The following is a 12,401-nucleotide window of genomic DNA, read 5'->3' as shown; positions in this document are numbered from 1 at the left end:
ATCCTCGATGAAATAATAATTCTTTTTTATTTTTTGATTTTATAATTATAAAAAATCAATAAAATTCATCTTTAACAGCGTAATTTTAACAAAGAAACTCTAAACCTAAACAAAAATATATTTTTGTAACAAGTTGTCAGGTTTATAAAATAAAGTAAAGCGTAAATAGAGGGTAGTGGGATATATTTTTAAGGCGTGCTCTTACTGAAGTACGGAACCGCATTTGATTTGTCTGTTACCTTGGATTGTCTTGAAAACTGGATTTGTGAAATATAATGATGTATTATGCAGGATAATTCAATGTTTATATTTAATAAAACATCATAATTTAAATAGAACATTTTAATTCCATTATTTTTAGTAAAATTATTCACATTTATTGAAAAATATTATTTAAATATTGGCGGCGGTTGTTGGTTGGTTATAACATTTTTTAGTAATGAATTTTCCCGAATTGACCCAAAATATCAAACGAGATAACTAAGGGATTTTATGAAAATGTTTTTCAGTATTTAATTATAAAATTAAATATTTAAAACCAATAATTTAAATATCAGACATTTTTTTTATCTTAATAAAAAGTCATGATGATTTCTTTATTTTTTCTCTTAAAAATTTAAAAAAACAGCCTTTAGCCAAAACATTTTGATACTACTATAACAATGTTCGTTAACCTCAATTTATTTTTCTGACCTTTATATATCGTAGTTTTCAGTATACAAAAATAAAAAAGGGTATTTTTTTTTCTTTAAAATAATAGGTTGCTTGTTCCTTTTTCCTTGATTTGAATTTTTTTTCACATAATGATAAATGTTGAACTTTTCCGCATAATATAAACAAACAGATTTTTTTTTGTTTGGTCATTAAAAACATTATTTTTATTTATGATATTTAAAAATTAAAAACGGCCTTCTTCCAAAACACACTACGGGCCATTAAAATTGCTACACCAGAAGGGCGACACACCAAGAACGTGAAACTTGCAGGACGGGTAAAGCATGTTTTGGTATGCAAATGATTAGCTTATCAGCTCACATTCATGCAAAGCAGGCTGCGGTAGGGAGACCTATAATGCGTGTAAAAGAAGAAATTAGACAGTAAGTTTCTCATACAGAAATTGAATTTGAGCGTTGTTCTTGGGTTAAAAAGTTTTTTATGTCTCGGGGAAGAAGGAGAAATGCCTACCAACACGCGTCTGAGTTTGATCGAGGTCGAATTGTGGCCTACCGGGATTGCGGTTTATCATACCGAAGTATTGCTGCTCGCGTTGGTCGAGAAGCCATGACTGTTAACAGAATATGGAATCGATGGACTCACGACGGTCATATGGAACGCCGTGCTGGATCTCGGCAGCCCCCCATCACTAACAACCGAGAAGACAGACATGTTATCCACATGGCCTCAAGGGATCGTACAGCTACGTTACGAACCCTGAGTCAACAAATCGGGTCATTGGCAAGACAACAAGTGTCTGCATTAACAGTTCGACGAAGTTTGCCGCAGCATGGACTGTCAGCACGGAGACCATGGCTTCGGCTACCCTTGACGCTGCATCACAGGCAGGAGCGCCTCCAATGGCGTGATCAACAACAAACCTGGTATCAGGAATGGCATGACGTCGTCTTTTCAGTCGAATACAGGTTCTGTATACAGCATCATAGAGGCCATCCGTGTTTGGCGACATCGTGGAGACCACCCATTGTTAGCTTGCATTCGACATCGTCATACTGGCCCATTACTTGGAGCAATGGTATGGGGTGCCATTGGATACACGTCCCGATCACCTCTTGTTCGCTTTGTTGGCACTTTGAACAGCGGCCGTTGCATTTCTGATGTGTAAGGGCGACTTGCTCTGCCTCATCTTCGAGGCCTCCATTACGCTACGTTTCAGCAGGGCAATGCACTACCGCATTGATGCCCGCACTCTCCTGACCTTCCTTGACACAGAACATGTTCGCCTGTAGTCCTGGCCAGCACGTTCTCCTAATTTCTCACCAATTGAAAACGTCTTGTGAATGGTTGACGAACGATTGACACGCCACCACTCGTCAGTCACTATGGTCAATGAATTGTGGCATAATGAAGATGCATGGAATGCTGTACCCGTCCATGCTATCGAATCTCTGATCGACTTGATGCCCAGGAGAATAACTGCTGTTATTGCTGCCAGGGGTGATTGCTCTGAGTACTGATTCCTCAGGATCTACATCCCAATATCCTGAAAATTTAATCACTTGTTCTTCCGACTATAATGTATGTGCCCAATGAATATCATTCTGTTATTTGCATTCCTTCCTGGTTTAGCAATTTTAATGGCCAGTAGTGTATATCGAGATTAATTTATAAATGAAATAACGAAGTGTACCGATCTCAATAAAAAAAAACCTCTGAATTCCCTTATATTGAAAAACATAAAATTTAATATAATGAGAGAAAGAATTGAGATAAAGGAACTTTTTTTTTTTGCTATAAAAAATGCTAAAGTGTTTCAACTAGAAACCACATTTAATTTTAAAATACCAAAAACAAAAAGCACCCTCTTGATTTATACGTTAAAAAATATGACATTTAACATGGCACCAAAAAAATTGAGATCAAGAAACTCTTTACGCTTTGGCTGAAAAACTATTTTAATTTTTTTAATGACAAAAATAGAACCTTGATTTTTTCATGTTGAAAAATATGATTTTTAACATTATGAGAAAAAAAGTTAAGGACAAGAACGTTTTGTTTTTGTGCTATAAAATAATCTTGAAATATTTTGGCTTTTCATAGTTTCTAATGATATAACAAAAAGCACCATTTTTATGTTTAAAAGTATGATTTTTAACATTATGCGAAAAAATATTGAAGTAGTGAAAATTGTGATTTACCTGTAAAATATTTTTGAAATTCGAAATTTTTTAAATATTAATGTATGTGTTACCAGGAATTCAATAGTAGGCAAATAGTAGGGAGTGCAGAGCACTGAAAACTCTTCATGGGGTGAATTGTGGTGTCAACGCTGAGACTCGAACCGCGTTCTGTCGGTCGAGAGATTGGCAGAATAGCTTCTCTGATATAGTATGCACCAAGTTGCAAGGAACTAAAAGGCTTCATTAGGTGAGCCAAGTTAGTGCGAAAAAATTATATAGTTTGCTTTGCAAACCATGCAAACCACTTTTATCGCTAAAAAGTTAAATCTATTTAAAATGTATTCTAGCGTAAAATCTTACGAATTTAAACTAATATCTTAAACCTTTAATAATTATTCCTCTTTAAAAAACTAAAATTTTTTAGTGCATTAGGAGTTATTCAATTAAATGACATGCAACAGAAAAACTTCAAAACATGGGATTTCCCAATACATTAGGAATGCACCGAGAACAACAAAAAAACAATATCAGACAATTATGTTTTAATAAAAAATTGATTTGAAAATTCAATGTTTTCGATATATCACAGAGCTTTTTTTTCATGCATACACGTGTTTAAATTATAAAACATATTTACTTAAGTTCATGCAAAAATAAAAGATGATAGTTCAAAAATAGCTGCTACTGTCATGAAACTAAACCACTTTTGAAGTTTCTTGGTAAAAGCAAATTTACAAATCAACAAATTACATTGAATCCAACTTTTTACATACTAACAAATATAAAATCAGACTGTATTTCATACATGTGAGAAGCGGTTACCCCTTTACTAGCGCGTTAGTGCAGCAACCGCACATGCGGTTCGCTGAGTTATTAAACATAAAGCATAATTTTTATGCTACATACCAAACTATTTACAAAGTAGCCAAGTTACAATACGCCACCTTTCTGTAAAATCACGCAAAACATTTATTCTGACTGAACCTACTTCAGTATTACGTCACCATTATTTACTTGTTATACAGTCATTAGAATACAATTACAAAACAATCAACATTATTTATGCTCATGGCATTGCACATTAGTATATCACACTTAAATATGTTAGCATATATACGCTAGCATTGCAGCATAATAAAGACACCAAGACTGCCATAAGCAGATTTACTTAATTTCGTTTCCTTAAACTAATTATGCGAGTGTTTGAGAGAAAAATCATTTCATAAAAAGCAATAGTCTATATGCATTATCAAATATTAACATTCTTGTAGAATAAAGGAGAGTGTGTGGAAGTCGAACTCTTGGCGATAGATGGCGCCACTGGAAAACAAAAACAATCGCACCCCCTCTGCCTAAACAGGCATACGTCAACAAAGGAGTGTGTAAATTAAAATAGTTATTGTCTAGCAATCAAGAGATAAGCTCTCAGTGAGGTTGTTAGTTCATTTCGCGGGAGTGGTAAGTGTTACCTAAAATCAAACACAGACTAAAAATAAATTTCTTGTTCAACGTCATTGCCAAGCCAAAAACCTATCACCCAAGAAATAAATAAACCAGTCCTCAATTATCGAAAGCGCTATCAAGAAGTCTATTGTTACAGGCTCGTTTCGTGGCTGCTAAATAGTAGTATTATTAGATTTATTATAAACATACATTGATTTAAATTTTTCAATGACATCATTCATACAAGCGATCGAAAAATAAAATTGATATTTTTGGGTTTACTTAAAATTGCAAAATTAGCATCGAAATTGATATGTTTATGAAGCATTATGAATTAATTTATACTGAAATTATAATGTACAGATAAGGTACTGTCGCTAACTTGATTCAGTCGACCAGAACTTTAAGTTACTTAAAATTTAAACAGCTGAACTTCATTTGGCAAAGAATGTCAAATAATGTAATAATAGAATAATTATATATTCGGGCTTAAATAAAATAAAATAATAAATAATACATAAAAGTACTAATCAAAATTTGTAAAGAAACCAAATTAAATAGTTAGAAAAGGCAGATAGTCATCTTGCTACCTGTTATAATCTGATAACTATTTCGATTATGCTTAATACAAGTATGTTAGTTTAAAGTAAAAAGCTTCATCAAAAGAAACTAATATTTAAGATTTATTTAAATATATCCTATTATAATTAAATATATTTAGATTAAAAGAACTAGTAAACTAATAAAAACTAAAAAACTAACTTCAGCAAAAGAAACTAATATTTAAAATTTATTTAAATATAACCTATTACGGGGAAAAGAGATTGTGTGATGTTTAATTTTTAGATTTAAAAAAAACTAATAAACTAATAAAAACTAAAAAACTAACTTCAGCAAAAGAAAATAATATTTAAGATTTATTTAAATATATCCTATTATGGTGAAAAGAGATGGTGTGATGTTTAATACTTAGATACAAAAACTAATAAACTAATAAAAACTAAAAAACCAACTTCAGCAAAAGAAACTAATATTTAAGATTTATTTAAATATATCCTATTAGGGTGAAAAGAAATTGTGTGATGTTTAATATTTCGATTTAAAAAAACTAATACGCAAGGAAAGAAAATCTATCAATTTATCTACATAAAAACAAAATCAAGTATTATAAATAGAACTACAAGGAAATTTAAAAAAAAATGTAAGAAGTAATTCCAAGTAAAAACAGCGACAAGCATTTTGTTATAAATGGAATATAATGTGAGAAGCAAACGTACAATAAGACGAAATACCTGATTAAAAATCCAAGCATACACTAAAACATTATCAAATGAAAAAAAAAGAGATATGAAATGGAAAATAATATATGCATTTTTAATTTGAATACGTTTTAGTAATACCTTCGAATGTTAATCAAGTATTTCGTCTTATTTTACGTTTTCTTTTAGTATATATACAAGTATATCAGTATATATAAAAGCATAAGCCATTATTCACTCATCACTGATTTTCACTCTTCCAATGAAGTTAGAAAGATAAAATTTGAATATGTGCTCCTTTTGGATAGATAGAAAAACTATACTTTACTAAAATAAAATAAACTAAGTTATTTTGTAATTATGGGTAACTAGTCTAATTTAAGATAATGCTTGTGCTCTTTTTGAGATAGATAGAAAAACTATACTTTACTAAAATAAAATAAACTAAGTTATTTTGTAATTATGGGTTACTAGTCTAATTTAAGATAATGCTTGTGCTCTTTTTGAGATAGATAGAAAAACTATACTTTACTAAAATAAAATAAACTAAGTTATTTTGTAATTATGGGTAACTAGTCTAATTTAAGATAATGCTTAATAACACGTTTTTACCCATATAGAAGTCTCATATTTCTGCCATATGTTCTTTATAACATAAATAGAAAAAAAATAGAAAGTTTCATTTTGATATATTGTAATTAACAGGGTAATTAGCCATAATTACCGAAATTGGAAGTCATGCTAGTTAGAAGTTGATCACAAAGATGAAAGTCTTAAATTTCGACCCTGTGTTCTTTATCAAATAAATCGAGAAACTAAAATAGTTCCATTTCAATATTTCGCAATTATGGGGTTTATTGACTTATTTGACAGTAATGCTAAATAACACGCATAAGTTTTCCCTCAAAGATGGAAGTCTCAAAGTTTTAATGTGCTTTTATCTTATAAAAGAAAAACTAAATAAATTTCAATTCGTTTCATTGAAATTATCATGGTATTTAGAAAGTAATTTCTACCAAGATTTTCCTTATGAAGTGTTGAGCTTTGTACATCATCTCATTTATGTTTATTTCTGGTGATGATTAGAGGCTTTGCTTCAATTTTATTAACTTGCATCATCAGCTTCAACGCATCTTTCGCTTAACTGGGCACATCGTTTTCCAAAACTCCCAAGTATTCTTCCAATTCAAACAGCATCATTACCACAAAAAAGAAATCGCCGACTTCTATTCATTATTCTATCAATACATTTCTCTTTACATCTTTCAAACACAAATTAAAAAAACATTCTTTTCAGTAAGTTTATCAATTTAGATATGAATATATAACTCGTATTCAAATAGATCTTTTCAAACCAAAGCTAAATTAAATACTAAGTTACTTGAAGCAACACTTAAACTAAGCAACTTCGCATGAATTAGGATGGATTTTTCTATTGCAGAAATATTTTAAAAATAGTGGCAACAAGTAATATCTTGGAAACAGACTATATTTTTTGTTCCGTTCATAAAACACTAGTATTCGGTATACTTTTGATTTTAAACTTATCCTTTTTTTTCATTTTATTTTTAATGATTCTTATTCAGAACTATATTATTATCATAAAGATGTTTTAAGTAACATCGTTATTTATGTTACATTATTTCTCCGTCCGTATTTACAAAATCAGCTACATAGTATAATACTTTCGAAACCTTATAATATATATTGTCTTTCTAACTTATTTTTCTACTTGAGAGAAAGATACAGATTCAAAATAATAATTAAATTGTATTATACTTATTTAAAATATGTCCAAGAGAAAGTAAATATATAAAAAAAGGCTTTAGGTTCTAGCTTATGCTCCCGGATATTATGACTTGAATGTTAAGAGAAACTAAAACTTTCTGTTCTCGCCAGTTTCATGACACTCAAAATTTACCTGTTAAGCGTACTGATAACATGACTTCAATTTTGAACTAAGAAACATTCTTTTGATTGCCATTGAATGTAATCCATCCTTTGCCATCGAACGTCTTCGATTTCTTTTATTCTACTGGTCAATAAACGCTTTTTTTTTTCGATGGCGCTATGTATGAATCTTCAATATCAGTTCAGAGCATTTCTCAAGATCTCGATTAAAAACGTAAAATGTTAAAAATTGCACTGTTCCAAGATTTTTTCCCAATGCCCGGCAGGGGAATGGCTTACGTTATATAGGCATCTGAAGGGCAGATTTGTTGGCCACTTTTCAGTGGCACCATATTAGGTGGGCCAACGTTTCTCCCACAGTATGGACTGAGAAGGAAAGGGCATCCATGCCTTGCCCGGGATTCGAACCAAGAACCTTTCTGATGCAAGGGTTTTTCCCTAACCCCTATACAAGTCGGTCGGCACCGTTCCAAGATACCTTTACGCAAAATTTGGAAATCAGTATGTTTGCTAGATCCTAAATTAAAAATTTCAAAAAAAACGTACAAGTTATAATAGATCTCGATAGATTAATTTACATACCTGTTTTGAGGAGGAGGAAGACCCCCTGGTCCCAGGACAAAGCCTTCCCTTCGAGTTTCTCTCTGAGCCATTTGAAAATCATAATCCATTTCAGCGTCTTGAGCAGCAACATTGAGGAAAACGCCAACCAAAAAATCAACCTCTTTTATAAAAGTTTCATTTGGCCTGAAACCCAAAGAAACGTAAGCGTGTCGAAGAGCGTCTGTAACAGACTTTGTCTTCTCAACTGCACTCATAGCATCGTCGTCGCACTCGGCGACAATAAGCTCTGCAAGCTCAGAAGCAAAGGCCGTCATTAAAGTCTTCTTCTGATCGGGAGGCTCGGTGTGAAGTTTCGTAAACATTGCTATTGATTGCATCAAGTTTTCGACGATATCAGTGAAATCTTTGTCTTCGGACTTTCCAAACACGCCTGATTCAATTATGTTATCCACGAACAATTGCGCGAATTGGTCGTTCATCTCGTCAAAACCCATTACATCGCTGAATGCCATTCGGGCGTCAGATTGCCCAAAGCTAACGATGCATATCGCTACTATTGCTAGCGCCGACCACCCTATGTTCGGCATCATAATGCACCGAATTAATGTATAGGAACAGGATCTTAAAATTTCGCCTTTATATACAGTAATTCAAGCTGTGTAAAATAGTCCTCTTTATTGCTAATGCGTTATCTGAAAAGTTAGCTTAATGATTGTTTTTCTTATAAATTTTTCGTTATAAAGCGATCTCTAAATTGACTTAAGTGCAAAGTCAACATGCCTTGATGATGTTTGCTGAGCTGTAGTTTTTGTGTTTACATCCAAAGGAACGTAAATCTTTAGGGAAAGAACTTAAATCTTTAGGTGCTAAATCAAGGACAGATTTCAGAAGTTTCCTGTGAAGACTTTTAATTACATTTGTTTAACATGCAATTAGCACTAAAAAAAGAGCACACGCGAATCGATAGATTCGATTAGATTTTTAGATAGATAGATTTGATTATTTAAAGATTTCTATGGGTATTTCTTCGTTGGACTAATTTAGATTATTGCTAAACCCATATAATCTACAAACCAAACCTATGTAACCTATACAACATGATCAAGCATTTTAGTATTTCAAATATTTAAAAAAAGTAAAATCATTTCAATGTATAAAACTCTTGCCTATCATTTAAAACTATTTTATAGGTATTCACGCTTATTTATTTTTTTTTACCTTACAGCCGGCGTTGAACCGCTGATCCAATTCTGAGTGTACTACTATCAATGCTCAACTCAGTAACCTTGTAATTTTAAAACCAACCCAAAAGACAAGGGAATTTCTGAATCAAGCATTGGGGCAAACCGACCTTCATTTAGGACCTTTTTATGGAACTAACCCACATTTGCGTTACACGGAGAGGTAAATTACGAAAACATCTAACGCTGAGCTAAACGGCCAGGGAATTCTAACCCATGATTTTCCTACCACTGAAGATGTTTTACTCCAGTATTGTGGTCGGTGCAAGCCAAGTGCGAAAATTGTATCCACCAGTCCCCGTGGGTATCCAAACTTCAGGAAGGCAAACGCTCTATTCCCTGAGCCACAACAACTCACTTCTACATTATTCACCTTTTTTGGTACAAAAAGAACAAAATTATCCCACGCATATAAAGTACCGATAATTTACTATCCAATGCACAGCACTCAATGTTAATTATGCTGCACCTTTTTAAATTGAGATTCAAATAAATTTGAGGATATTTCTTCAGAATTTTATTCAAAAGCTTTTTAATCTCTACCTTGTTCCTTCGCAATCAGCAATAATGTATGTTGTTCTGAGATTCCAAAACGAATTTTGATGTGTGGTAGTAAAATCGCTTGAATATTAATGGGGATATTTTGATTCATAAACCACATAGATATAAATCGCATGAAGGAGATATGCGATATTTGAGATTAAAACCGACTGTATACGAATTGCTACTTTAAATCATATAAAAGTGAATCATGATAATGATCTTGTTATCTTTATGCAGAATTAGGTACTTGTACTTTAAGAAGAAAGAGAGCACGGATACCTACATACGTGAGCTATGACGTCAGCTCCAGCTGTTAGTTTATGAGCAAAATGGCGTGTTAAAGTCGAGCTAAGTCGGAATGTTAATTAACGAGAAGTTAATTAAATACAACACAGTACATCGAATTTGTTAAAATATAATTCTTTCAACGTCATTTTACTTAACTTGGATTTATTATTTGTTGATGTATTTTATTATAACCGTGATTTATTTTTGTTTCGTGTACCTGGCAGCTTCAATACATAATTAGATTGTTTATGTTCTACGTGGCTTCGTCTTTGCGTTAAGTAAGAAATATATAGTGAAAGAATTGAAATCTTTGTGAAAGGATATAAAATGTGTTACTTAAGAGAACTGATACTTGTCGCGGTGGCTTACTCGAAATAGAATGGAAAGAACAGTTGCTAACGAGAGGGAAAAAAAAGTCACATTTTAGCAACCAACCAAGATCGAGGTACCCATGCTACGTCACTTGCAAGTATCCCAATAATAAACAAACAACTATTGTTTTTTCTTAAAATTTATATGGGTTTAAATTATATATGTAATAGCACGGTGAAACCAAAATGTTCACGTTACTTACGTTATTTTATTACGTTGTTTCTAACGCCGCGCTTTTTTGATGTCCCCTGACAAATACAATAGAACCACAGGTTATTGTTATTTTATGATAGAATTCTTAATAAATTTATACAGACTTTAAAGATTATACTTTGTACAAAAAAATACAATAATCATAATCATGGGTATTGGATTCAATCTTCATGATTCTAAGGGTAACCTTAAACATGCTGAATAAACTGTGCAGTTGATATTTTTAAGTTACGAAAATCAGATCTTTTTCAGAATATACATAAATTTTTTTTCATTGATGGAACTGAAATTTTTGCCCTCAAAATAGCGGGGAGGGTAGCAACAATAGTTTACGCAAATATAGTTCCAATGGTTAAGGGAAGAAAGCAGGTGAAAGTTTGAGCATTTATGTTAGTTTCACATAAGATCACTAATATTATCATTCTATATAGCATTGAAATGGAACAAAATATCCCATCGCAACATGTTTGTCCCTATAACAGGGCTTTCACCTTATAATTATTAGTTAACATCACACGGTTATTTGAAATTGAACATGAGCTATGGAACTATTTATGTTGCTGTTGTTATTATTTCTAATGCCACTTGCCGATACCAGCAAGCCTGCTTGGTGAAACCAAGCGAATTTAAGGCAGAGGGTGCGTTTCTTGTTTCGAAAATGGCGCCATCTATAGCCAAAAAATACGACTTCAGCCACACACACGTCACAATCCTTTTATAGGATGGAGACATTCATACATCCATTGATTCATTCACAAATCGTAAATTTGACCTGAACCAGAGAGCGATTGATATCCAATTCAGCACCTCCAGGGGTATGATTTGCTATAAAAACATGGACGACTATGTGACCCGTTAGATTCAACGTGCATTAGTCACCATTTACTACACTGGGAGGGATCGAACTCACGACCTCTTGGATATGGGCCCAACGCCCCACAGTCTGGCTATCCCGGGCCAGAACTATTTATCATCTATTGTGGGGTATACCACCTACACACCACTGATACCATAGGACATCCCCAGATACCCTGCTGGACATAAAATGCGACCGAGGAACCCAGACTGTTTTAGTCAGAATAGCAAGTGGCCATCTCAAGTGCCTGTCATTTTAGGGAGGAAGAAATATCTTCCCTTCTCGCAAAAATGTTGTATACAACCATCTTCACTGGAACATATTCTAGTTTGACTTGGACTTTCTAATTTTACCACAGATACCCTTTTTATTGCGGATTTCCTCGCGACCTTTTAGAGCTTATCTGACGCATGTCAGATTAAGAGGATATGCAAGAACAACACTTTTTAGTAGTTGATATTTCGCTCGAGGACGCCATTTTATCATTCCTCAATTCTCAGCTTTCTATTTTGATCAATTTTGCAAGTAGATCTTTCAATTTTCTTATTGATTCATTAACCTTTTCAACTACTTCGCCCATGGGCTGCAATAGCTGCACAACTCAAAAAATCATGTTTTGAGGTAAGTGGGTTTAAAGTTTCCATTACTAGGGAAAATGTATAAGAAATGCTTTAGTTTGATTAAACGAAGATTATATTCAAGTTGAATTGTGAGTTGTGCTAGTATTGCTGCTGAAAAGAATGTGTACTTTCATATTTACACCTGTTCTTAGTCCGAAACTCGTTTGAGTTGTGCTACTATTGCAGCCCATGAGCGAAATATTGCGTTTTTGCTATTGAATGATTAGTTCCAGAAA

The 12,401-nt window shown here is 32.8% G+C and overlaps 1 protein-coding gene across 2 annotated transcripts in view; it reads right to left on the bottom strand.

The window, feature by feature from the left end:
* LOC107453695 (uncharacterized) overlaps positions 1 to 12,401 on the bottom strand; it is a 38,227-nt gene that overhangs the window by 19,116 nt on the left and 6,710 nt on the right. The window contains exon 1 of one of the 2 annotated variants that reach the window (XM_071177537.2): positions 8,051 to 8,800. The exons of the other annotated variant lie outside the window; for it this stretch is intronic. Within the exon in view, the coding sequence (XP_071033638.1) occupies positions 8,051 to 8,622 (572 nt within the window). The 5' untranslated portion in view covers positions 8,623 to 8,800. Of the gene's footprint in view, positions 1 to 8,050; positions 8,801 to 12,401 lie in introns of those variants that run through there. 2 annotated transcript variants of the gene reach the window in all.

Source organism: Parasteatoda tepidariorum, chromosome 2 (assembly GCF_982258835.1).
Source record: "Parasteatoda tepidariorum strain Cologne lab strain chromosome 2, Ptep-v5.0, whole genome shotgun sequence".
Lineage (NCBI taxonomy): Eukaryota > Metazoa > Arthropoda > Arachnida > Araneae > Theridiidae > Parasteatoda > Parasteatoda tepidariorum.
The sequence above is the reverse complement of the archived record's forward strand: the minus strand, read 5'-3'. Positions and strand labels throughout refer to the sequence as shown.